Source organism: Aphelocoma coerulescens, chromosome 5, assembly GCF_041296385.1.
Source record: "Aphelocoma coerulescens isolate FSJ_1873_10779 chromosome 5, UR_Acoe_1.0, whole genome shotgun sequence".
NCBI classification, from domain to species: Eukaryota; Metazoa; Chordata; class Aves; order Passeriformes; family Corvidae; genus Aphelocoma; species Aphelocoma coerulescens.
The window spans coordinates 28,718,899-28,743,233 of NC_091019.1; the positions used below are offsets into that span (position 1 = coordinate 28,718,899).

Here is a 24,335-nt window from a genome sequence, read left to right on the forward strand (position 1 = left end):
TAGAACAGTAACCTTCATATCACCTTAACAGCCACGTTGACATTTTATTACATATATCCCCGAACGTTGTTAAGGTAGGTTTTTTGAACCTTAAGAGAAGAAAATACAAACCCTTTGCAGAGATCTGTTGCTGAAGAGCATGGAAATTGGATATTTTCAAACTGCATTTTGGCTCAGATGAAAATTTACAAGGTGAGCTTCCTTGACTCACCAAGTCACCAGCAGCCTCTCTGCTCTCCTGCCTGGAGCCACACAGGAGAGAAATGATGCCTTTCAAACAGAACGAAATTTTCTTGATGAGGGCGAGGTACAACCACAGCAGTCCTTCCCTCTGAAAGCAAACTGACAACAAACACACACCACAGAGCCTAATTAATATTTTAATACTCAACAGTCAGAGATAGAGAGCTGTAATACGTACTAATGAACAGCATCTCTCTAGATTAACACTTAAAATACCAGGGCAGCATCGGAAAACATGATCATGCCCAGCTGAAATAATCAGAAGCATCTGTTTGTCCTTCAACCAACCCTGGTTTTATTCCTCTTTTTTTTGCACCATTCTGTCAAATTGCTTTCTTTTGTATGAGACAGCCTCTACAGCACCTGTAGGTACGAGTCCAAGTATCTCTGCGACTGTTCCAAATTACAGGACACCCTGGATTTTACAGATGTACTTTAGAGCAGTCTCAGTGATATGTAAGAGAGGAGCAAACCCTGAGTCCTTGGAAAGACTGGGAAGCACGCAGGTGCATATTCTCGCTGCAAGCCCCTTGATTTCTTCCTGGCACTGGTCCCTGGACTGGTTTATGCCCCCTTTGGCCAAACTCCTTGAAATTCTGCCATTCCTGCACTTCCAGTGCCTTGGCCCCCAGTGGGAGTGAAGCAGAGCCATGGCTGTGGGCCAGCTGGATGCCTGCTTGCAGCTCCTCCCCACCATTCGCTGGAGGTGCCAGGTAAGTGGGAGCACAGGTCAGGTGCATGCCATGGGCACCTGGAGCTGTCGAAGTCCTGTAAGCCCCATGGGGGTGGCACTCAGGGCCATTGCACAGGCACTGTGGGCTCACAGGTACAAGGTGGGCTGCACCATGGCAGATGAATCAGCAGGAAGGGGATGGCCTGAGCCAGCACATCACCTGAGAAGCACCAGCAACACAAACCCCAGGGCCACCGGCTTGTTTCCAGCAGCAGCTGGTGGCATGGCTCTTTCCCAGCTCCACAAAGAGTCAGACAGGCAGGGGCCTCAGTCCTTGTCCTTTGCAAGGTGTAGGAAAACAAGCAAGAAAATGAGTGGCTTCAGGGCTTTCTCACTCAAAACAGGGATACACCAATGCAATAGCACCGTATAACGAATGCTACAATGGGGAGCTGTTGCTATGGTGAGGGAAATAATATTTAAGCACCAACTGTTTATAAATATAAAATCCTTACAAAGTTTTCTAAAATTAGATTAAGGGGGCTAGGGCTGTCAGGATATTGTAAAAAACTTGAGAAATACCAGTATTTTTGGACACGCAAGATCTGGGTGCTCCTAAAACAGCAAATGTAAGTCCAAAATGCTAAACAACAAACGTGACGATCTGCTGTTGTGCTTCCCAAATTTTAAAGGCAATCTCATAGCTCTGAACTCACTGTCACAGCCTGGCAGGCCTCTGAGAGTGGAGGTGAGATCAGTGTTCCCAGGGATTTATTCTTCTCTTGACACAAGTGCAGCACAGAGACCTGGGCCCCACTGCTACTTGTAGCCTGCTCTCTGCCAGGTGCAGTTCCGAGCTGCTGCTGAATGTGCTGGAGCTGCGATCCCACAGTTACATGTTGCAAATCCTAGAGCCAGAGGTAAAGATTTGGAAATCCCTGAGCTGGAGAGGCAGCTCCTTGCACAGCTCAGGGGTTTTTCAGGAGATGTAGATGTTGCTCGTATGGATGTAAGAAGAAAACTGCTGTGCCCAGTGCCGAGGCAGCTCCAAAGATGCCCCAAATAAAATAGGGATATAAAAAATGAATATCCATTGTAGCATCTCCAGAATCATAACCTATCTTTTGCTGGCAGCTGCCATTTCAGTAGAGCTGCAGTTAAACTGCTAAAAATGCAGTTTAGTTGGCAAGCACTGGGCAAAAGGGAAACATTCAAAGTTGCCAAAAGTAAATGTCTGACCTGTTTCTAGGGGTCGAACAGAAGCAGAAGGAGGAATGTGACTGTCAGGGCACAGCTACTTCAGCTGCTCTGACACACTCCCATGCTTCTTTTCCTCTGTCCTGTCCCACCTTCCAAGGTGGGGTGGAGGGTGGGAAGGTGCTGTCACCTGCCACTATCTTGGCGTTGTCACCACTGAGAACAGTTTTGGACCCTGCCCGTGGCGGTGAGCCCTGGCTTAGGCGGCACAGGGAGGATTCCTGGCGCTGGAGAACCAGTCCCCATGACAATATTGTTTTTGATGAGCAAAGGCCACCGGAAAACGAGGGAATGAATGCGCACCATCATTGCTACCAAGTCCAGCAGGGCCCGAGGGGCTGCTGGTGCCCCAGGAGCGGGGCGCGAGAAGAGCGTGAGCTACCCGCTGTCCCGCGTCCAGCCGGTCCGCAGGGATCCCCGTGTTCCTATCAGCACCCGGCCTGGGGAACACGTCTCACGGGGGAAGCCCCACCGGGCCCCCTCCCACCCCCGCGACGGGAGGGGCTCTGCCCGCTCCGGCCGGGCGCCTCGGGGAGGTAAATAAGGAAACGGGGAGTTTCCTGCTCGGCAAAGCCGGGGAGCCCGGCGGCCGGGCTGGGTGAGCGGGCGGCGCGGTGCGGGCAGCGCGGGGCTGCGCGGAGGCTCTGCCGGAGCCGATGCCGGTGCCCGGCGCTGCGCTGCGTGCGCCCGTGCGCGCTGCCGGGCGGAGGGAGGAAGGGAGGGAAGGAGGGAGGGGAGCGGCGCAGCCCCCTCGGCGCCCGCCCGCCCCTCGCCCGGCGCGGCGCGGAGGGCGTGGAGAGGCGGCCCCGCTCGGCGGGTGCCCGCGGGCGGGCAGGGCAGGGCAGGGCGGCAGCGCGGGCAGGGATGAGTCCCCGCAGCGCCGCCCGCTGAGCTCCGTCGGCTGCCGCCCCCGGGCCGGGCCGGGCTGGGCCGGGCTCGGCGTCCCCCGCCCCAGGAGCCGCGGCCGGGGATGCGGGGGACAGCCCGCCGGGGCGTTCCGCCAGGTAAGGGGCGCCGGGGGTGGGGGGAGAGCGGCGTAGATCGGCGGGGGTGCCCGGGGGCGGCGGGCTGGGGCTCTCTCGTAACCCTTTCCGCGCCACCAACTTTCCAAGGCAGCGAGACGTCGCCCGCAGCGGGAAGGACTTTTCCTGCTGGTGCCCAGCCCGGCTGCGGCGGGACCCCGGCCCGGGCGGCGAGCGCCCAGGGGGAGCCGCCGCCCGGGGCTACCTTAGCGGCGGGGCACAGCAGCCCTGGCGCCAGACCCCCGCGGGAACGAGCTGCCGCGAAACTTGGGCTGCTGTTGGGCAAGGAGCTGCCTCCTGGAGCAAGTGAGTAAGTCCCCGGTGGCACAGGGAGGCCAGATGCCCTGCCCGGCCGTGTAGCCGCGCCGGCCGGCGGAGCGAATGCCCCGGTTTGCTGTCAGACCTCCAGGCGGTCTGAGAAACCTGCCGTGAGGGCGCAGGCTGACGAGACCTCGCAGAGTGGGGTGCAAGCACGCCATAGCATGGAGCAGTCCTCTGGGAAAGCTGTGCGGTTCGAGATCTGGGCTCTTGACGCGGCCGTAGGTTGGGGACATTGCAAAAAGAGTGTTTTGAGGCGATGAATGAGCGCGTTCTTCCCAAGAGAGCCTTCCAGCTCCTGCCAGGGAGTGCTCTGGGAGTGAGCAGGCACCAGCAGGCTGGTGGATGGCTCAGGGGAAGGTGGAGAGCACAAAAAGCCACTGTATTTGCTTTACCGAGGTGTTCGCATCCTCGGGAAGAGGCAGATGCATTTCAGCAGATGAGGGATAAACAGGCACAGGTGGATGTTGCGATAAGAAAACTCTGGGACTGGCTGGGGTTGGCATGACTTGATAGTGATTAATTAACTGGAAACGTGAATGCTGTGTGCCAGTAGGACAGAGACGGATTCCCTGTTTCAATTCCTGTGATTGTTTAAGTGCTGGTCAAAGTGGGCAGTAATCTTCTGGTGTTAAAGGATCTTTCGGTCCCTCTGAAATGCAGAGGGAATGGACAGTGATAGGGGAACAGGGGACGTGCCAGGGTGGCTTTGAGCACAGGAGTCTTGTGCCTTATCATAAGAAAAGTGCTCCAGGAGGTGGTGAATGCAAGAGCAGAACGAGTCTGGGGGCACGAAGCACCTCCACTTGGCACACGGTGAGGCACCTGAGGAAGGTGGCAGGCACGAGTCCCCAGCTGGCATTTGAAGCTGTGACTAGGGAAGCTCTAGTGCTGTATGGCTGAAGAGGAGGCAAGGCTGAAGATTCATTCCCACCGCGTTGGGATCTCATGTTGGTGGGGCTTGCTGAGGGGGGGGGGACTTGGGGACAGAGGCCAGCCCTGCTCACATGTCTGTGGTGGTGCCCAAAGTCAAGTAGTGCTGGTGGTGAGGGGACAGGGGACAACTCGGCGCTTCTTTTCCTTAGTGGTCTCTCTTTCCCCTGGCGAGCGGTGGCTGCCCAGGCTGGGTGGCCCACAGGCGTGGTTGGTGTCTGCCAGCCTTTGCAGAACCAACAGCATGACTAAGCCACTGCGACCAAGTGGGATGCTTGCACCCCACCAGAAGCCTGTCTTCCCTGCCTCAGCGGCCACAGCATTGTTTTATGGGATGAACTCATTGCTCAGTGGGAGAATGCTGGGAAGTGGCAGGGCCTTTGCCAGTGGGTCACTGGCTGAGAGCTGGTTCGCAAACCTGCGACTTAACTTTTGTGCCTGGGTGGCGAGGTGGGGAGGAGCGGGACTGCTGGCTGGGCAGGGAGGCACTGCAGAGTGCTGGCTGCCACTTGTCCCCTCCAGCAGCCCTCAACAAGCCGTACTGCCCTGGGCAAGGCGTGCAGGGGTGTTACTTGCTGGGCAGGGGACAGAGGCGCAGGTGCAGGGCTGAGCAGGTGCTGAAGTTGGTGCTAAGAATTCCCTGGGTGACTATGCACACATGAGTCTCTGGGTGGGGGAAGGGAATGGGGGGAAGAGGGGTTGTCTGCCATGAGTCACATTTTGGGATGTGTCCCCTGGTGAGCCTGCTGCAGTCTCACTTGTGTCAGGAGAGGGGTTTTGCCTTACAGCTCCTGGCCTTGTGCAGGGTGTGCCGTGTGCTCCTCTGTGCCGGTGTGCGGGTGCCCGGCGTGCAGGCAGGCAGCCCTGCCCACTCCCAGAGCCATCTGCCTGTCTTCCTGGCATCGAGACCCCGGCACTTCTCAGGCGATCACTGCTCACAGTTGTGTTTTCCAGCTGGTCCCAAAGTCCTGAGTCACTCTGCCGTTTCCATGGAAACAGCCTTGCTGGCGGGAATCGGTTTTGGGGGTAGAGGGTGCCGGTAGCTGGACTGGCACCAGGCAGGTCTGCGGGAAGGACTGGCGGGGCACAGACACTCCTCCAGTGCATCATCCTTGTGCCAGGGTTCCTACCAAGGCTGGAGCAGGCACCTGTGTTACACAGACCCTCACACCTTCTTCCACTCCCTTTTCCCTTCCGCCCTGCCGTGGGGAAGCAGAGGTTTCCCTGGCAGTGGCAAGGGAGCTCAGGATGAGCCCAGCCAGGTTGAGGGTACAACTTCTGGGGAGCTGTTGAGAGAGGGGGACAGCCTGGAAAGCAACCAAAAAGAGCAGGTTTTTTTGACTGCCCTGTGAGAGAGCCTTGGGGACAGTAATGACAGTATCAGTAACTGCAAGGGCTCCTGCCTAAAGCTGCCTGAGTTGCCTGAACATGACCACGTCCGGGGAGAAGGGAACCTGCAAGGAAGGCTTGGGGCAGGCGTCAGGGCAGCTGTCCTTGTGGAGATGCTGTGAGAGCCCCCCACGAAGATGAGAGTGCCACAGTGCCGTGAGGCTCTGCCCTGCGTAACACCTGGCTGCTTTTGGAGGGGAGAAGACCTGTGAGTCGTACTGACCCCTGCAACTTCCCTGCAGACTTCCAGCCTGCCTGGCAGCACCTGAACTCAGCTGCCAGTGCAGCCTTCAGTGCCACGGCCTGGCTGCATGGCTCCAAAAGCAGGTCATTCCCATCAAACCTAGGAAGACCATCCCCAAAACAGGAGCCCCTGGTCTGCTGCACAATGGCTGGCCGGCCGCATTCGCTGCTCCCCGCACTGGTGACTCACTGATGCCATTCAGTTTAATTCATCACCTCCGATCTCCCCAGCGCTCCTGGGCTGTCTTGCTGGCTTCTCGCCTGCCCATCTCCCTCGGAGCAGTGCTGTGAGTCTGTGGAGGAGGAGGAGGAAGAGGAAGGCAGGTGATTACGCATCCGCTGCTGTTGGCAGGTGGACAGGGTGGGGGAGGTTGCACTGCCTGCGTCCATCCTCTCCCTTCGTCCAGGCTCAAGGCTGCGGGAAGTGGAGCAGGGGAGAGGAAAAGCTCAGCACCTTCCTCTTCCCACAGACAATGCTCCTGTCCCTGTGCCAGGCACTGGCTGGCCTCCTGCTGCACTTAGAGCCGGTTGCCGGATGCTGTGTATCCCTTGTGGACAGCCTGGTCCCAATGCGACTGCAGGCAGCTGGACAGAAATGCAGGCAAGGCAGCAGAGCGCAGTCTGGCATGCTGTGACCACAAGGGGGTTTGGGTTGGGAAAGGGGCAGTGGTGGCCCCAGCACAGTGCTAAAAGAGCCCAAAAGGGGCCTTCTGGCAGGCCCCTTGCAGCACCAGCAGTGCCAGGGGCTGGAAGGTGTGAGCGATGTACCCCCACCCCGTGCTCCATCTCATAGTCCCAGCTGCTTGGAGGGACACACTGATCTCAGCTCCCACCCTTGGGCTCCATTTGCTCATCCTCTTTGGTGGAGCTGAGCTGGAGACAGAGCAGAGGGTGATTTCGACTGAGAACACTTCTAGCACAGAAACATCTACGAGGCCAGTGTTTCGGATGACTCCCATGGTCTGGGGCTGAGGAGCCAAAACCATCCATGCCTCACACAGGACTCTCAGATGCAGCCCCACGTGGGCACGGCCCTCTCTTGGGCTGCTGTCTGAACTGCAGGCCCTGGGTATCAGAGCCTGAAGAGGAACAGGCTGATTTCAGAAAAAGGTTCCTCGGGGCAGGAATGGGAGTGCGAGCGGCTGTCCTGCTGTGCCTGTGTGCATCCTGCAACATCCTCCTGGGGCATGTTGTCTGCAGCCGCTGTCAGCCTGCCCACTCCGAGCCGTGTGGAGCCCGAACAGCTCCTCCTTGGCAGGTGTTTGCACCAGCCTGGCTCTGTCTGACAGATGAACAAGAGGCAGTGGGAGTAAAAGTGATCCTCAGTTGTTCTGGCAGCTCCCAGGTGCCATGTGCTTCTGCTGCCCCGGGAGCTTCTCCAGAGCACCCAGCTGCCGGTTGCCACTGTCCCTGGAGCCCAGGGCTGGATTGAGCAGGAGCTGTTGCCCCTCAGGGACAAGCAGTGATGGGAGGAGGCAGGAGAGCCAGCCGGGAGGTGAGAGTAGGCTCTGGCTGGCTTTAAAGGCCACAGATGAGACATCAGGGAGGGAGGCCTTCTCCCAAAACCTTCCCCTCCCTGGCTGCAGCTCAGCAGATGGGCAGGGCACACACCAAGGGTGTCAAGGCGCAGCCAAGGCTGAAGCTGGGCTGTGGTTTAGCACTTGCTCAGTCAAGGAGGTGAATCAACACCCTGTTTTTCCCCTCCGCCACTTGGGACATTGCAAAGGGGAATGGGTTAGTGTGGGTGGAGAACCTGAAATGCTCACAGCCAGTGAGTGATCTGGTGGGAATTGGGACCAAGAAGGCATCTGGTCTCTGGTTTGCCTTTTTTGGGGAGCCAGCTGCAGGTTTCTGCTACAACCAGGACAGTCTGAGTCACATCTGCTCCAGCACCCATCAGCAATGAAGCAAAGAGTAGGAGTTGAGGTTGTGTGAGGGATGCAGTGTGGTTGGCCATCACTGGAGAGCAGGAAAGCATTCCCACTGCAGCTTCCACCTAGGCAGCATGCAGAAGACACCTGGGCCAGGGGATGCCAGCAGGAACTCTCCTGTCCTGTTCTGCCTTAGCAGACCAGGAAAAACACTTTATCCAAGGGATAGAATATCCAATGTGGACACTGAGTCTGAGTTTCCTCTTTGCAGGGTGGGTAACCCCAATCCAGCAGCAGCAATAACCAAGCATCTGTGACTTCGGTCCTCCAGCCATGTGCCACAGTCCTGGGCAGGAAGCAGTCCAGGTGAAAGCAACCTGTATTCAAAGCATCATTTTGGGTCTAAAGCACAGCTCATAGTGCACAGACACAGGAAGCGCTGGCGGGGGGTTGCCTGCAGCAGCTGTGCCAGACCCCCTGTCCTGGGATCCTGCTCTTAACCCCTGCTCCCAGTGAGAGGTCTCTGCAGTTGATAGTTCCTGAAGCTTCCTGCCTTCACAAATCAGCTGCAGCAGTTAGTAAGTAATAAAGATATTAATTAAAAACAAGCTGGTTTTTACTCACCTGCAGGTCTGAGCTGCCCTCCTGGTGTCACTTGCGGGGTGACAGGGTCTCCCTGGGGAGTGGAACACATTGAGGATATGGGAACAACACACCATGCCAGCTGCTATGGGCTCTGCCGGGACCACACACCAGGAGCATTGCACTGTCCCAAGCCCATCAGGGATTTCAGTGTGCTGTGGGTTACAGTGGTTCCACATGCTAAAATCCATTGCTGGCCCACTGGTCTTCCTTGGAGACCTTGTCCAAGCAACAACAGCAGTGACTCTGACAGTCCCACCCACAGTGACCATGTGCTGGGGCTGAGCAGGGGACCAGGCACTCTCCTTGAGCTTGGGGCCAGCACGTTGTTCTCCCTGGGGACCCACAGAGAGCAGGGAAGAGGAAGCAATGGCAGTGATGATACAGTGGGCTCTGCAGGATGAGGAGCAGAGGTACCTGGGTCTGTCCCCTTGGTTTGCCTGAGGTGGATGGGCAGGTGAATGTACCACACTAAGGGAGGGGAGACATGGAAGGAAGATGGGCAAGGGAAAGTGGATGCAGGGGAGCTTCAAAACCATTGCTAATACTGGTGTGTCTCCCACACACAGGTGGTTTAGCCTGTTCGGAGTTTCTGGAATGCATCTTCTATCTGCTGCCTCCCAGCCCCACTGACCCCCTGGGAGCAGTAGTATGTGGATGTGAAATACCTGTGCTTTGGAGAGCAGCTGGCAGTTGGTCAGTGAACAGGGGGGATATTGAAGCACCACCACAGTTACATCCCCTCCCAGCAACGTGGCAGCTCCCCAGGCATGACGGGTACTCCCCCCACATGGTCCCTGAGCATCCCATCCAAGGGTCCTGCTCAGTTTCACCTACCCTTGCCCATGTGTGGGCAGCAGCAAGGCAGGGTTAGCACCACTGAAATTGTCCTGTGCAACTACAGCCCCACTCTTCCCTGCATCCATTCCTGTTGCCAAGGGCTTCTGCTGCTGCCTTGTTGGCAGTAGAGTATGGAGGAGATGCAGTCTCTCATGCTTCCTCCTTTGTAGTATTTTTCCCCTCTGGTGCTCGGAATAGGAGAGCCCTGAATACCAGAGTGGAGCAGGATCTTACCAGTCCCACAAACTCATTGCTGAGGGCACAGCTCTGGCTGCACTCATGCCCAGAGGCTGACAGACTGAGCTGGCTGTTGGACCTCTGTGCAAAGGGGTTTGCAGCTCCAGGAGAGACATTGCTGCTGTCCCAAGCAGGAGGTTGCTGGCCTGGATGGGCCATGCCTTATCCTGACAGCTGGACAGAAAGGATGGAGACAAGATAGCACCATCCCCTGACCTTTCCCTGCCACAGCACCTGCACTGGAGTCAAAGGCACTGGCTGGTGGGGTGACAAGTAACTCACAAGGCAGCTGGGGAAGAGGGTTTGCAGCAGCTGGATGGAGACATCGGGCAGTGTCACCTCCAGGTCCTAACATCCCCCTGCCTGGGCTGAAGGGCATGGGGTGAGCCATGGGGCACAGGATTTATGTACACCCCCAGCCTGGAAGGAACAGTACTGAAGTCCTGGCTGGACATGTTTCTCCAGGCTTGCCAGCCTCTGCCTGTTATTTTTCCTGTCTGAGACAGGGCTCTGCAGTGTGTGACTGGGATTCACATGGTCATGACTGATGGACATACATTGGGAGGGCATTTGTTGGTACCTGCTTCTGCTGGGTACTTGGCAGTCCATGCTCAACCTGTGACTTCTCTGTTGGGTTGCAGACACCAAGACGACCTGCGAAGAAGCTCCATGAAGGTGACCAGCCATGCAATGTTCCTGGAAGGCTGTACTCCTCCTAGCCTTGGCATCCATCGCAATCCAGTATACAGCAATCCGGACCTTCACTGCCAAGTCCTTCCACAGCTGCCCCATCCCTAATCCTGTGAACTGCAGCCTGAACCAGGACACTGATGTGGCCGACAGGCTGTGCGATGAGAATCCCACTTTCCCGTATAACCTCTCCAGGAAGACGCACGTTCTCATCCTCGCCACCACCCGCAGCGGCTCCTCATTTGTTGGGCAGCTGTTCAACCAGCACTTCAATGTCTTCTATTTATTTGAGCCCCTGTACCATGTCCAGTACACCCTGATCCCAAAGCTGACCCAGAGCAAGACTACGACAGACAGGCGGGTCATGCTGGGGGCCAGCCGAGACCTGCTGAGGAGCCTGTATGACTGCGACCTCTACTTCCTGGAGAACTACATCAAGCCCCAGCCTGTCAACCACACCACTGACCGCCTCTTCCGCAGGGGAGCCAGCAAGGCCCTGTGCTCGCCACCTGTATGTGAGTCCCTGGGAGCTGTGGATCTCCACTTGGAGGAAGGAGACTGCGTGAAGAAATGTGGGAGCTTGAACCTGACGCTGGCCACTGAGTCCTGCAGAGAGCACGGCCACGTGGCCATCAAAACCGTACGGGTGCCCGAGGTCAGTGACCTCCGGGCCCTGGTGGAGGACCCGCGGCTGAACTTGAAGGTCATCCAGCTGGTGAGGGACCCCCGGGGGATCCTGGCATCCCGGAGTGAGACCTTCCGAGATACCTACAGGCTGTGGAGGATCTGGGATGGCACTGGCAGGAAGCCGTACAACCTGGATGTGACCCAGCTCACCACAGTGTGCGAGGACTTCTGGAACTCTGTGTCCACCGGCCTCAACCGGCCGCCGTGGCTCAAGGGCAAGTACATGCTGGTGCGGTACGAAGACCTGGCCAGGAACCCCATGAAAAAGACTGAGGAGATCTACGATTTCCTGGGCATCCCCATGGACAGCAACGTCGAACGCTGGATACAGAACAACACCCGAGGAGACAGGTCCTCCTCCAAACACAAGTACGGGACGGTGCGCAACTCGGCGGCGACGGCGGAGAAGTGGCGCTTCCGTCTGTCCTACGAGATTGTGGCGTTCACCCAGCACGCCTGCCAGCAGGTGCTGGCACAGCTCGGCTACAAAACTGCTGGCTCCGAGGAGGAGCTGAAGAACCTCTCCATCAGCCTGGTGGAGGAGAGAGACTTCCTGCCCTTCTCCTAAGGCAGCCCCAACGGGCCTGGTTTTGATGTGGACTGTTTCTAACTGATGCCTTATTTTATTTTCTTTCATTTTGTTTCCCCCCTCTCTCTCTCTCGTCTTTTTCTCTCCAAAATTTGCACTAAACCTTGAGCAGGAATCTCAACGGCCGAGTCCAGGGGAAGTGACTGCTGCCCCTCAATACATTTTGGATGCCAGGAGGAGTTGGGCCTCCCAAGCAAGAGCTAGAACTCTGGATGGGTAACAATGTTTACAAACCACACAAAATGTATAAAGCAACCTTCAAGCTTTCCAAACCGAAGGGTATCTGGGGTACTGTACTTTTGCACTGTTTACTTTTACAATGTAAGAGGTAAATATAAATATAATTTATGAATGGTGTCATCCCCTCCAGAAAAACTCCCTCTGCCCCCAATGAGCAGGTTAGACTGGAAGCTGAAAGTGGAACAACCTCTTCGTTTTTGATCTCAGTGCGACATGTCTGTCTGTTTAAGTCCTGTTATTGGGCTGGGCAGTTGGTCAGCTGCTCCTAAATGGTTGTTTGGTAACACCTGTGATAGTTCTTTGTGCCAAAAACCCACAAAACGGAAAAAAAAAAAAGGGAAAAAAGTGATTGGGTGGTTTGGTAAAAGCCCAACACATTTAATGCTTTATTTCTGTGTTTTCTGTAAATAAAAGTGCAATAAAACTGACCTGGGGGTGAACTTCACCTGAAAGACCTCAGTGAGTATACTGGGGTGGATGCACCACCAGGCAAAGGGCAGCATCTCCTGGTCTGCCTGACTCCTGCGAGGCTGGGAGCGGGCAAGGCTGGGGGAGCAGACACCACAGCCCCCAAGGCGGCAGGGAGCAACAGCCACCTCCTCGGGCATGTGCATGTTTGCCTCTGAAGTGTGTCAAAATGCAGGCAGTTAAGGCAAAAGCAAGAACCCGTGGCTATTTACTGGCCTGAAAGCTTGTTGGTCTGCATGGGGGCGTGGGACTTGCTGAAGTGCCTGACTCCAGAGTGCTCATGGCACCAGCACAGTGAACCCAGCTCCATCAGGCTGCCCCTGCCCATGTCTGACAGTGCTGGTGCCAGAGCGTTGGCATGCCCTGTCCTGGAGGCCAGGGGAAGTGCTCTGGTGCAGGTGATGAAACTGCCACAATGAAAATAAATGAACAAGATGATCCTGGCAATACACAAGTATTCCTTCATGAGCTGCCTGCAAGACACTGGGCCTGTGGGCTGGGCAAGTCAGAAAGCTGCTCAACGGGGGAGCCAGGCATGCAGGGCAGGAACACTGAGAGCCTTACACAAGACATTGCTGGTCTGCTTGATCCCTGTCTGATAGAACAGCTGGCCAGCTCCTCCAACCCAACTGTGAGAGTCCCAGCAGTCCAGCCCTTGAGACATGTCCTGCAGACCACAAGCAGCTGCATATGGGAAGCCACTGGGGCCAGTCCCCAGGGTATGGAGGACAACAATGCCCCAGCAGTTTCTCAGTTGCTCCTGGAGCCAGGCAGGGCAGGGACCCATAGAGAGATGAAACCACAACTTGTGACATCTGCTCAGAGCTGCACACTCCCAGCTTTGGGCCTGCTCCTGGCCCAGAGGGGTCTGAGCCACCCACAGCCCACCTACCTGAGCACATCTTCTCTCCAAAGGTCTCTTCCGAGCTCTGCTGCCCACCAGCTTTTGCCCCACTCTTACCTGGGAGAGGACTGGGTGCTGCAATTGCACACAGGGGGCTGGGACACGCTGCCTGAGTGAGACAGGGCAAACCTGTAACTATAGGTGATTTTGCACCATTCTTTCACCCCTTAAAAGACCTCTGGAGGAGAAGCTTGTTAGTGGTGTTTTGCAGTTTGGCTTAGTGGCAAACCAGCCGGGCTGCAGGAAAGGCGAGAAGCTGTGATGTACCTGATAGCTTCTCCTCAGGGCTCACGGCTCCAGCACCTGTAATTCATCTGTGCTGTCTGCAAGGCTACATGGATGGCTCCAGCTCTGTGAGGAGGAATGGGGGGAGACAGTGTGCACTTGCTGGGGATGGGCACTTCCCTCATCTGCCTCCCCACAGTGGGCATAGGGGCAGTCCCTGGAAGAGACTGTGTCCCCAGGTGTCTTCACCTCTCTGTCACTGCCAAACCTCCTCCTGCCACCGGTTCCTCCCAAGCCACGCTGCCTGGCTGTGTCTGCAAGTGAGGACGGAGGAACGGGGCAGGTGGCAGAGGTGGCTGCAGACAGCCTTATTGGTGCGCTGTGTGCTGCTCTTCCCAAGCAGCTGGCAGCAAAATGCCAACCAAATAAATGGCTTGATTGCCCTGTTATTAGTTACTAAATTAATCCTTTTGTCAGCACTTAACAAATGCTGAGCTGTTGGCTCCTGGCCTCGACCCAGTAAAAGGGACACCCTGTCTTGTGCCTGATCCAGCACTGCCTGGCTGCTGGGCTACAGTACTCCCTGAGGGCTGTGCATTCCTGGGAGCGCTGCATGGCTGTGCCCTGGCTTAAATGCCTGTGGAGCAGATGAGGTGGCTGGGGTAGCTGGCTGTGCCCCCCAGCACCAACACTGCCAGCCAGCCAGCCAGCAGAGGGTCAGGCTGCCCCATGGGGCTTGCTGCAGCTCTGGGGTGGGATGTCAAACTGCTTAGCAGGCTGCTGTGAGGAGAATTGCTTCCTCAGCTGGGAAAAGTGGCTATGCAAACTTGCCTGGAGGAACAGTGGCTGTAGAGGCAAAATATCCCATCTTCAGCTGCTGAGATCCCACTCCCAGGGCTAGGCCAGCTGTCCCCAGCCTGAAAGCCATCTTATGCACTGGTCTTTAAACCAACACAAAAAATTGAGTTTAGAAGTCTTATCCAAACTGTTCTTACCATTCCAGTCAGGAAAGGCGCCTGCAGCAAAATGGCTTTTGAACCGCGATTGAAAGCTATGTCCTAGTTTAAGCAGGAATGGAGATTCAGCCTTGCTTGGTGCCTCATCTAGAGCCCTTAGGGGAGAGATCTAATTTCCCAAGGAATCTCTAACATCTTCCTTCAACTGTGCTTCCTCTCCTTATTTCCCCCCACTGGAAACAAGAGCCAGCATAATCAAGGTTTTTATCCTCAAATTTTACTGTAATTAAAATACAGAGATGCAGAATATTCCCAGAAACACACTGCAAAACAAACCAAGCAAACAAATTCAGTAGGAAACCAACTGCAGACAATGAAATGATAAAGAACAAAAGTGTTCTCTGGAGCCCAGCACTGTGCACGGGACCGTGTGGCTGCAGTTTTGGGTTGCCAAAGGCCTCCTCAGCTCCTAGAGAAGCAGAGTTGGGCCCTGGCTCTGCAGCTCTCTCTAGCCATCTCCATATTCCCACTCATGCTGTTGTTTTTACAAGGATGACTTTGCAATGGAGACACAGAAATGACCCTCCCACAGGGACAAGAGCCAACAAGGGAACCCAGAGAAAAAGAAGTGGGTTAAAATTTTCCACACACAAAACACAAGGGGACAGAGAGGGGTGGAAGACATGCACTTCTCTCCCAGCCAGGGGAGCTGCAGGGGCAATCACCCTCTGCCCTCCCAGACACTGCGAGTGTGGATGTTTAATGAAGGTCTCAGCAAAAGCTTCGGGGAGCTGTATCCACGGGCAAGACCAAAAGCTAAAGGAGGGATAAAAAAATGAAGGATAATGAGACTAAGGACAGGGAAAAGGGAGGAGAGGATGTGCCTGTGGGTCTCCTTTCAGCCAGGACATGTTCGTTGGACACAGGGAACAGCCAGGCAACGTGGGACACAGGGCTGTGACTAGGGCCACATCCCACCTCCACCTCGGGGGAGACCCAGCCCCATCATGGGGAGACCATGACAAAAGCCTGGGGGAGATTTGGGAAGGGGGGGTGATAAGAAGGGAGCTAATCTGATGCTTTGACCATCCATTGATCTGTCTAAACAGAAATCACTAGCAATCATCATTACTACGGAAGCAGGGCACAAGCCAGGCATGGACCACCACCACACATTGACCACAAAACCCACATTGACCCACTCCCCTTTCTGTTCTCTTCCCATTATGTTCATCTTCTGATTCAAAGCCTGTCCTAAGAAACAAATTCCCTCCATGCTCCCCGTTTTCTTGTTCCCCTACTCCTCAACTCCTCCTGTCACACCACTCTCTCCCCATCTTCTGTGTACCAACTCCCTTTAATCCTTCCCTCTACCCCGATGCCACCCCCTCCTATTTTGTACCAAGCTACCTCATCTGGTAGCCATGGGATTTATGCACAACAGAGTTTTTTGCCCTTCATACCATGAATGGGCAGTGAGAGAAGGGCTGTACCAGTGGCCCAGGTGGCTGGAATCTCTGTAGTGGGGGAGGAGGAAAGAGGGGGCATCTGACAAGAGCCAACAGCTTCCCCATCCAATCCAGATCCCACTGTGCTGAAACCAAAGCTGTCAGAAGGCATCTTTACTTTTAGAGTGGGAAGACTGACCCTGTTTTCCCTCTGCTCTGGCACTGTGAATGCCCAGAAAAGCAGGTTGGGACTGGGTCACCATGGTGAACTGAGCAGGCCTAGCAGAGTCTTTCTTAAAGCCTTTGAGTCCTGGAGAGTTACTTATTCCTGAATGCCTGTTTAGCAGTGTGAGGCCTTGTTTTTGGAGTAGATTTAATCCTCTACCCCTGCCTGCTAATTTGATCTCTTTTGCTCCTCATGGTCCCTGAGCTCTCCTTTAGCTGGGCTGTAAGAACAGCGATTTAGGCTGTGAGTTCTCCTCTCCAGCTCATCTCTTCTTCTCCAGGCCATCCTGCAAAGAAATGGCAGTTCCAGACAAATGGTAAGCTTTACTCCATTTACTGCAGGGATGCACAGAAGAGAAGAAATAAAAAGATGGGAAACCCTCAGGCCCCCCGTGGCCTTCCTTCCTTACATCACCTTGATCCCATTTGCCACGGCTGCTCGGTACACACAGTGCCTGCAGACAACAGCTTGGGCAGGATGTACTGCCTCTCCCAGCAAAAGCCTGTGTGAGACACTATTTAGCCAAAAGCATTGTCAGCCTCCCACCACCCACCCAGGGCTGGCTGCTGAAGGTTCTTAGATTCTATCTTCTCCTGTCCAAGACCAGGAGAGACATTTAGGAAGAAGATTTTTCTGTCCCAATTGGCCAGAAGCTATTTTTCTCAGAGGGTTGGTGACAACACAGCTAGTTACACACAAGCAGCTTTTAGCTTTGGGGCTAGAGCTTGCTTCAGGAGCAGTCTGTGATCTGGAATAAGAGATGAGATGTGCTCAGGGAGAGCAGTGAGCAGAGATCCATGCAGTGCAAACAGTCCTCCTGCTTTGCAGGGCGTTTGAGATAAAGGGAGAACAGAAAAGACTTCTTCTGGCCTTGCCAACTGCCACGAGCATCCCAGCAAAGTACAGGCACACATCAAGGCCTGATCTTTCTGTGAAGCTGCTGCCTTCAGAGATAAAACCGACATGTCTGGCCTTCACCAGAACAGAGGAGACAAAGTGAGGAAATGCACACACCTACCAAATGCTGCTTCCTCTTCAGAAACAAAGATGTAAGCTAAATCTCTCTCATGCTATCAAGAGTAACAAACGGTGGAGATCAGCACCTTCTTACCACTACAAACAGTAGGGGCTACCTAGCAAAGGGTATGGAGAGTGACTAACATCAGCATGATTATCACAGGGACACAGCAACATACGTCCCAAAATGTGGATTTAATAAAGGTCAGAATGAAAACTGCGTCACAAGCCCAAGAACATTCAGCAAAAATGGTGGCGGGGGTGTGTGTGTGTTGTACTTAAATATTCCCTGATGTCTAAGTCCTAAGCACAAGAGAGCAGCCAGGAAGTGCAACGACCTCCAAGGGGAAATGAAGATCAAGAAAGTTGGCTTCAGTGTCCGAAAGATAGGGCTGAGAGAAAACAAACAGCACAGACGGGAGAAAGGGGATTTTTCACATTCCTTTGGTTTCAATAAACTATGCTCTTGGGCAACAGAGGGCAAAACATCCTCTAAAACATGATTTTTCTTTTGACCAGGACCCTATATAAAAACTGTATGCTGAAAGTGCCGAAGATGACTTTGTAAACTCCTCTGTGGCAGTGGCACAGGTTTGTTTCCCTGGCTGAAGGCATGCCTGTGGACTGACACGAACACACGCACGCTAACGTAGAGGCATATTTATAAAACACAGCACAAGCACTGCTTCACTTGCCTATGCATCCAACACCTACAGACCTAGGCAAATCACCTGCCAAAGCCAGGAGCAGCAGAGTTAGTGGTGGAGCCTGTGGCTTTTCTCGTCCCAAGAATTACAGGGGGCCTTAAAGTGAGTGAGTGAGTGAACGTTTGTGTTTGTGTGTGTGTGTGCAATGCCACATGGCCCCTTGAGCATCACGGGCCAGGCTGAGGATGGCTGTGACTCCCAGATGGATGCAGGTGTCTGGGTTTCTGTGGCACTACGACTATGGGTGGGCTATTTAGTGCAACATGGTCATTTAGAGGAGCTGGCCTGGGGCCCCAGGAGCAGTGTGCAGAGGAGTAGTTGCTGGTGCCCTGTGCAGGCTGGCTGCTGTTGGAGCATGCTCAGCCCCTTGGGAAGTGTTCTCCAACATGGTGCAGCCCACTCACACCCAGGCCACCACTCCTGGGGTGCTGAGTCATGGGGAGAGCAACACTCTCAGCCTCCCCTCCATCCCTGCAGCAGAATTTAGGTGGCATTTGGGAAAACACTTGCTCCTGGTTACTACTGACGTCCGTGGAGTGTGAGGGTGGCCAAGAGACAAAACGTCTTTGTTGCAGACAGGGATACTGGAAGGACTTCAAGGGTCAAACGAAAGGCCTGGTCTCTCTGTGGAACATCACTGCCTGTACTGCAATATCACAGAGGCCTGGCAAGTGCCACTGTCAGCACCTTCTCCAAATGGGAACATAAAACAGCTTTCGTATTCCTCCCTCTCACCAAGAAAATCTGGGCAGAAGTTGGTGGTCTGGGACATAGCATACTCTGGTGTGGCATCATCCCCAGAGCTGCTCTGCTGACCTTGAGGGTTCCCTCTCTGAAGGGTGCAATTCAGCCAGGGAGTAAGTGATTGGGAGCAGCTTGTAGGAATGGGCCCTGCGAAGAAAAGGTAAGAGGTGCAGGGCAGGAGGGAGGCTTCCCCCTCTTCACAGTAATTCTCCTTTGTGTCAATGGGACTTCTACAGTTATCTGCCAGGCACACCTCCCAAACACACCTCCCAGAGCAAAGGGAAGGGGTGTTTCAGAGGCTGTCTTCCCAGCTGAAGTTGAATTTGACTACACAACCCACACTTCAAGCCAGGCATAGTTCCCCCCCATCCCTGTTACTCCCCTCACCTCCAGGCAGATGGAGCCTGATGCCTTCTCCCATCCCTCTGCGCTTACAAGAGCAAGAAGGGAGGAAGGAAACTACAAGACAGAGACAACTGCACCTTTAAAGTCCTCAGAGTAAAGATGGTTCCCAGTAGGTGATGGGAGTGAAAGGCATTGACAGTGGCTCTGTGAGCTCTGAGCCAGGCAGGCGGTGCTGAGCAGGCTGCAGCCAGAGTCTGCTCGGGTGCTCGACCCTCCCTGAAGCGGCTGGTTCCAACTCAAAGAGGTGCAGGGTAGGGGAAGAGTATGGGCAGGTTGATCTTTTGGAAGGGAGCTGTGACAGGGATTAGTCAGCCTTGTCCTTCTTCTTTGCAGTGAAAGGGACTTTGCTGGCGACTGCACTGCCCACAGCTCCGACGCCGCCGGTCACCGCCGAGACGCTGCCCTTCACCAGTCCAACGCCAGCAGCGGGGACACTGGTCACAGCTGTTTTGGTGAGCTCCAGACTCTTGCTGCCCACCCAGGCAACTCCTCCCAGTGTGGCCCCCACGGCTCCCCGAGTGATACTGAACAGGCCGCCTGTCACTCTCCAGATGACTCCTGCCTGCTGCTGTGGGTGGTCCTTGCTGGCATCTGTGGGGAGAGAGAAAAAGGGAATGTCAGAAGTGGTTATGCTGGAGACTTTCTCCCTGGGCACCTCTTCCAGCCCAGGATTGTCAACCATGGCACATACTCTCATATGCATAATGCCTTGCCTTGCAGCCTGAGACCTCTTGGTGCCTGAAGGAGGAACCAAGGCAATCCCAGAATTACAGCATAGCAAGAAAGGACTTTGGGAGGGTAGGAGTGGGAGCAGAATTGCCTGTGTGACAGAGAAGGGAAGAAGGCAGGTCAGTTACAGTCCCAAACTTGCAAGCCTTCGTGCCGCAGTGCAAAGCAAATCCCACTTTACAAGAGATGTAATTCCCCTCCCATGTGTGTTGGCTAATGCCAGTAAATCACAAAGACTAATGCCAGCACGGGAGGCACGAACTGCAGACAGCAACAGCTGACATTTGTGTGGCCTGCAGGTCCTCAGAAGCATCTGTTTGGAAGCAGGTCTGGGCTCGTGTCAGATGCAGAACTGAGGCACAGCACAGACTTATCTGCGAGAGCTGTAATTGAGTGAGCAGAGATAGCAAACTGCAGTAAAGATACAGTGACAGAAACGTCACCTCAGGTTGTACAAGCCCTCCAGAGATCTCAGCTACGTATTTAATAGTGTTAAGACAGTGCTTAAGTTACTACACTGTGTCACTGCTGGTTTACCTGTGCCAGCTGGATCAGGGCCAGCATGATATACCCACCCAAGCTGCCATCACACCTGCCCACAACACTGCAGACATTATGTTCACAGCTCACCACTTCTTGGGAAGGGGTTGAATCTGAACTGCTACTCATGGGATTCAAACCTGACAACTCTCCTGCTGGCCTGCACACAACCTTCTCCTTTTACATCAGCTAACAATGCAGTGTGCAAGTAGCAATGCAAGAGGTGCTCTTTTCGTGGGGCAAGGCATTTTGGATACTCTGACTTCTGATTCACTGCCATGAGTTGAACGAATAATTGCAAAAACATAATAAAGCAATCCTGGCAGGAAAAAAAAGGAGTGTGTTTACTCTGAAGTCCATGGGGAGCTGGTGTGGAAGGTTTGCAGGTCTAACTAGGAGAATTAATTTTCTACTTTTATTATGCCACTGTAGCTTATGCTGTGTTCAAACACAAATGACAACACCCACAGAAGTAGAGGGGGTGGGCAGGTGATGTCAAATCCATTAAAGTTTCCATTCTGGGAGGGTGATTCAGTTCAGAAAGTGTCCAGTCCACCCTACTTGTTAATGTTCCTAATTCTCCAGCATGAAAAAATGCCTCTGAGCTCACAGTGTAAGAAAATAGCTTCAACTGGGGTAATGAATATTGTATTTCCGGCTCTGTTACAAAGACAGCAAAGTGGTGAATCTTTGTGCTTCTGCAAATGCAAATGGTGCTAAGTGGGAATAATTTTTAGATGGACAACAAGTTGTGTCAGAGGAGCAGAAAACCTAAATGTTTATAGGCTGTGCTTTTTTTCCCCCCAATGTGTCACAAAGTGAGCAGCAGTAAAATAATGCAGACAAAACAAAAGTTAAAAAAAAGGCAGAACATGAGTTAGGTCTGTAAAAAGCTAAATAGCACAGTTACTTGAGAATGATGCTGGCACGTGTTTGGTTATCCTAGAGCTTTGTTAGATCTTTTCCTGAAGGATGGAAGCTCCCATGGCTTTATTCATTGGAGCATCTTGTTGTTAGGTGGAGAAGACTACGGAAGGATATTGCTGGCTGTTCAATCACTGCAGTTTCGTTGTATTTGCATAAAGTCAAGTTATATCAGACTCCATTTTTTTTGTGAAAGCATCCTGATCCTGCTTATCACAGCCCAGCAGAAGGTGCTGAAATATTCCCCATTAGCCTAAGATGAACCCTAATCCATCACCATGGGTGGTCCAGATCAAAAGGATGTAGGAGCAGCAATGTTGGGGCCCTGCCAGGATTGCCTTGGGATGTCTTTTCCAGCCCAAGTGTTCCTGGAGCTGTAGGCTCTTTGACACTCTCAACCCTAACCCTAAGCCTAAACCAGAACCAGGTGGTGTGATGATCCTTCCCTAGGTATTTTTGTCCTGGATTCTTTTAAAATTCTGCAGAGTTGGAATTTCCTTGGATTCATACATTTTCCCCTGAGCTTCTCCCAGTCTGAACAGAGGTCTCCCTTGGGCAGGGAGTCCAATGTTCACCAGCTCTGATGACTTGGAATAAGCCTTAAGTTACACATCTATCTGATAACCCGGACAGCAACATGGAGTTGGAGAAAGGCCAGTACAGAGCTTCCAGTGTACAGTTCCTAGTATACAACCTATTGCTTACCTATTCCTTAATAGTTTCTCAAGAGGTTTTTTTTTCTCCTCTCCCTCAGTGTTACTGAGACCTACTGGATCCATGTCCAGTTTATCTGCTAGTCCTCAACTGCTCCAGAGAGCTTATCCAGTACAGCCATTTCTGTGTTTTGTCTGCAATCCGAGGGCAGGAAGAACTGAAGGGTCCAGAAATCCATGCGACTGTAAAGCAGGATTAGGTGAAAACCAGAGTGGTCCTCCAAACAAACATTATCCTTCGAGGATGGCAGGTCTTGTGCTCCTGCTCCCCTGTCTGAGGAAGTGGGATCCTTTGTGCCTCAGAGGACTGCAATGCAGAAGCTCTGGGCATTAAACACCTACTGGCATGCTCAGCTGCAGAACCAGGACCTGTATCAAAGTAGCAATAATCTTCCTGGCTCTCCCCCAGTAAAACTGCATCTTAGGCTACCTGGAACGTATCTGTAGGAAGATTTATGCCTCTGGAGCTGCCCAGCCATCTGAACTACACTAGTGTGAGAATCTCTTATATGGTATGTGAATGTCTGCAGGTGGACAGCCTACAGACCAGAGAGAAGGTGGCAACTGCAGATGAGATTGAGAGAGGATGTTACTCTGCCAGCAGAGAGCTAGAACATTTTGGACAAAGTGTCAGGAAATACTAATGAAGACAAGACAAGGACAAAGGTTCTTTCTGATTAAGCTAGGCAGAGACAACAAAGCTGCAGTGCACTGGAGCACCAGTGCTTCCACACTGCCTGTGCCTGGTCTGCAGCCACTCTCAGAGTCCTTAAAACTCCTCAGGGAGAAGGGATGGAGGATCTGGCCCTAGGAGGGTGGGAGGCTGTTGCAGAAGCACTCTAACAGCTGCAACACAAAGCAGAAGATGTACCACACCAAAAAAAACCCCCAAACCGATCAACCAAATGTACAAAAATCCAAACCAAAACCCAAACACACTAAGGTTTGAATAGATTTGAACAGAAAAAGATAAATCCCTGGTGACCCCAACCACAAGGGACTACACTAACCTGGCAGCAAGCTGAAATGGGTCATATTTGCTCTATATTCCAGATGATGTGTTGGAAGCTTTCAAGCCATCCCTGGTTAGTTTGTCTTCAGGATTGCAATAAACCCCACAGTAAGCTGTCATGTAAGATAAGCATCAGATTTACAGTGCAAATTAGTCTCTCAGACAATGGAGCGAGCTAAGCATTTTGTTGGCACAGAGGAGCCCAGATTAAGAGCAAGACAGACAGCAGAGATGAAATACACAAAATAATCAGAGAGACAGACACACGGCCTAAGCAGGGGAACAATTCTGTTCCCTGGAGCCAGATGCAGCCGATGCTGCTCATGGAAGCTCTTCACAATCTGTGGAGCCCTTTTTCCTCTCCGTCAATGACCTGGCCTTTTCAAGGGTCCCTTCAGCTTCACTTCACCCCACGTCAGCTTAGAATAGAAGAATACATAGGAGAAAAGAGTAGAATAAAAGGCTCTCCTGTATGAATGCCTGCATTCGGGGCTGGGGTCGGCACCCCACACAACAGAGAGGTCTCCCTACACTCTCCTCCCTGGCCACTGCCATCTGCACTCCCCACTGGCTTCTCTTCCAGAGCACAGGTCCTGCCCATTGGGCCTCCAGACAAATTTAGGTCTTCTCACTTGATCCTAACAGCATCTATGACTTGAGCAGAAAGGAGATTGGTAATAACAGATACAACTTTCTACGCTGCCATGACACTCCTCAGGGCTTTGCATTCATTTGGAGAGACAAAATGCGAGCATGTGCTGGTGCCCAGTACAAATGGCACAGGCACTACTCTCGCCCTCAGCCCCTGCCTCAGCAGGTGATAAGGCAGGCAGGATGAACTCTTTACTTTAAGAAGGACTTGTGTAAGTTGCTCTTTCCTACTAACTTTCAAAAACAGCCCCAAACCAGGAAAGCAGTGTCCAGGAGCAGCACTGGTTTTGCATCTTTCCATTCCGGCTGGGCCCCAGACAAAGCAGCCGGGCTGCTCAGAGACCTAATGTAAGCAGTCAATGTCATCAGTCTGTCCCTCAGCAGATGTGAGAGGAAGGGGTGAGGTCACTAGTTCAAACCTGAATTACTCCTCTGACAGCTATTAAGTGGCCACTGGTTGATTTAGGCAGGTTCCCTCACCTAGAAAAATGTTTGGTCTGGAGAAACAAGCAAGGGGTGGAGGGTCAGCTACTCACAGAGTTTAGTCCAGGTTTTTCCAGCTCATTTTTAAGCAACACTGAGCAAGTCGTTCTGACCTTTACTGCCTCTGCCCCACTGTGACTGAGAGTGTGTGATTTTCTGAAAGCCTTGGTTGTTGAGTCACAAACAAGCATATATGGGAGAGAAGTTTCCAGTCCTGATGTTTCTTGGAGAAAAAACAGAAAGTTTGATTCAACTGCACTCCTAATGCTCTGAGAACCCCAAGTGTATTATTGTTATGTTTAACCTTGT

At 53.3% G+C, this 24,335-nt stretch overlaps 2 protein-coding genes across 8 annotated transcripts in view; one reads left to right on the forward strand and one right to left on the reverse strand.

The window, feature by feature from the left end:
* The first annotated feature begins 3,041 nt into the window (after window positions 1-3,041).
* Window positions 3,042-12,297, forward strand: CHST1 (carbohydrate sulfotransferase 1). Of its 3 annotated transcripts, XM_069015958.1 has the most exons (4): window positions 3,042-3,177; window positions 8,221-8,527; window positions 9,161-9,287; window positions 10,310-12,297. In XM_069015958.1, exon 4 carries the CDS (start codon window positions 10,354-10,356, stop codon window positions 11,611-11,613), a length of 1,260 nt encoding a protein of 419 aa, XP_068872059.1. In that variant the 5' UTR covers window positions 3,042-3,177; window positions 8,221-8,527; window positions 9,161-9,287; window positions 10,310-10,353; the 3' UTR covers window positions 11,614-12,297. The 3 variants fall into 3 exon arrangements, with proteins under 3 accessions (XP_068872059.1, XP_068872060.1, XP_068872061.1); XM_069015959.1 differs by lacking the exon at window positions 9,161-9,287; XM_069015960.1 differs by lacking the exons at window positions 8,221-8,527; window positions 9,161-9,287.
* Window positions 12,298-14,682: 2,385 nt separating this feature from the next.
* LOC138111475 (transmembrane protein 263-like) overlaps window positions 14,683-24,335 on the reverse strand; it is a 238,922-nt gene continuing 229,269 nt past the window's right edge. For 3 of the 5 annotated variants that reach the window (XM_069017349.1, XM_069017350.1, XM_069017348.1), the window contains one exon: window positions 14,683-19,565. In XM_069017349.1, the coding sequence (XP_068873450.1) occupies window positions 19,279-19,565 (287 nt within the window). In that variant the 3' untranslated portion in view covers window positions 14,683-19,278. Of the gene's footprint in view, window positions 19,566-22,890; window positions 23,006-24,079; window positions 24,250-24,335 lie in introns of those variants that run through there. The other 2 variants (XM_069017352.1, XM_069017351.1) reach the window with 2 other exon arrangements.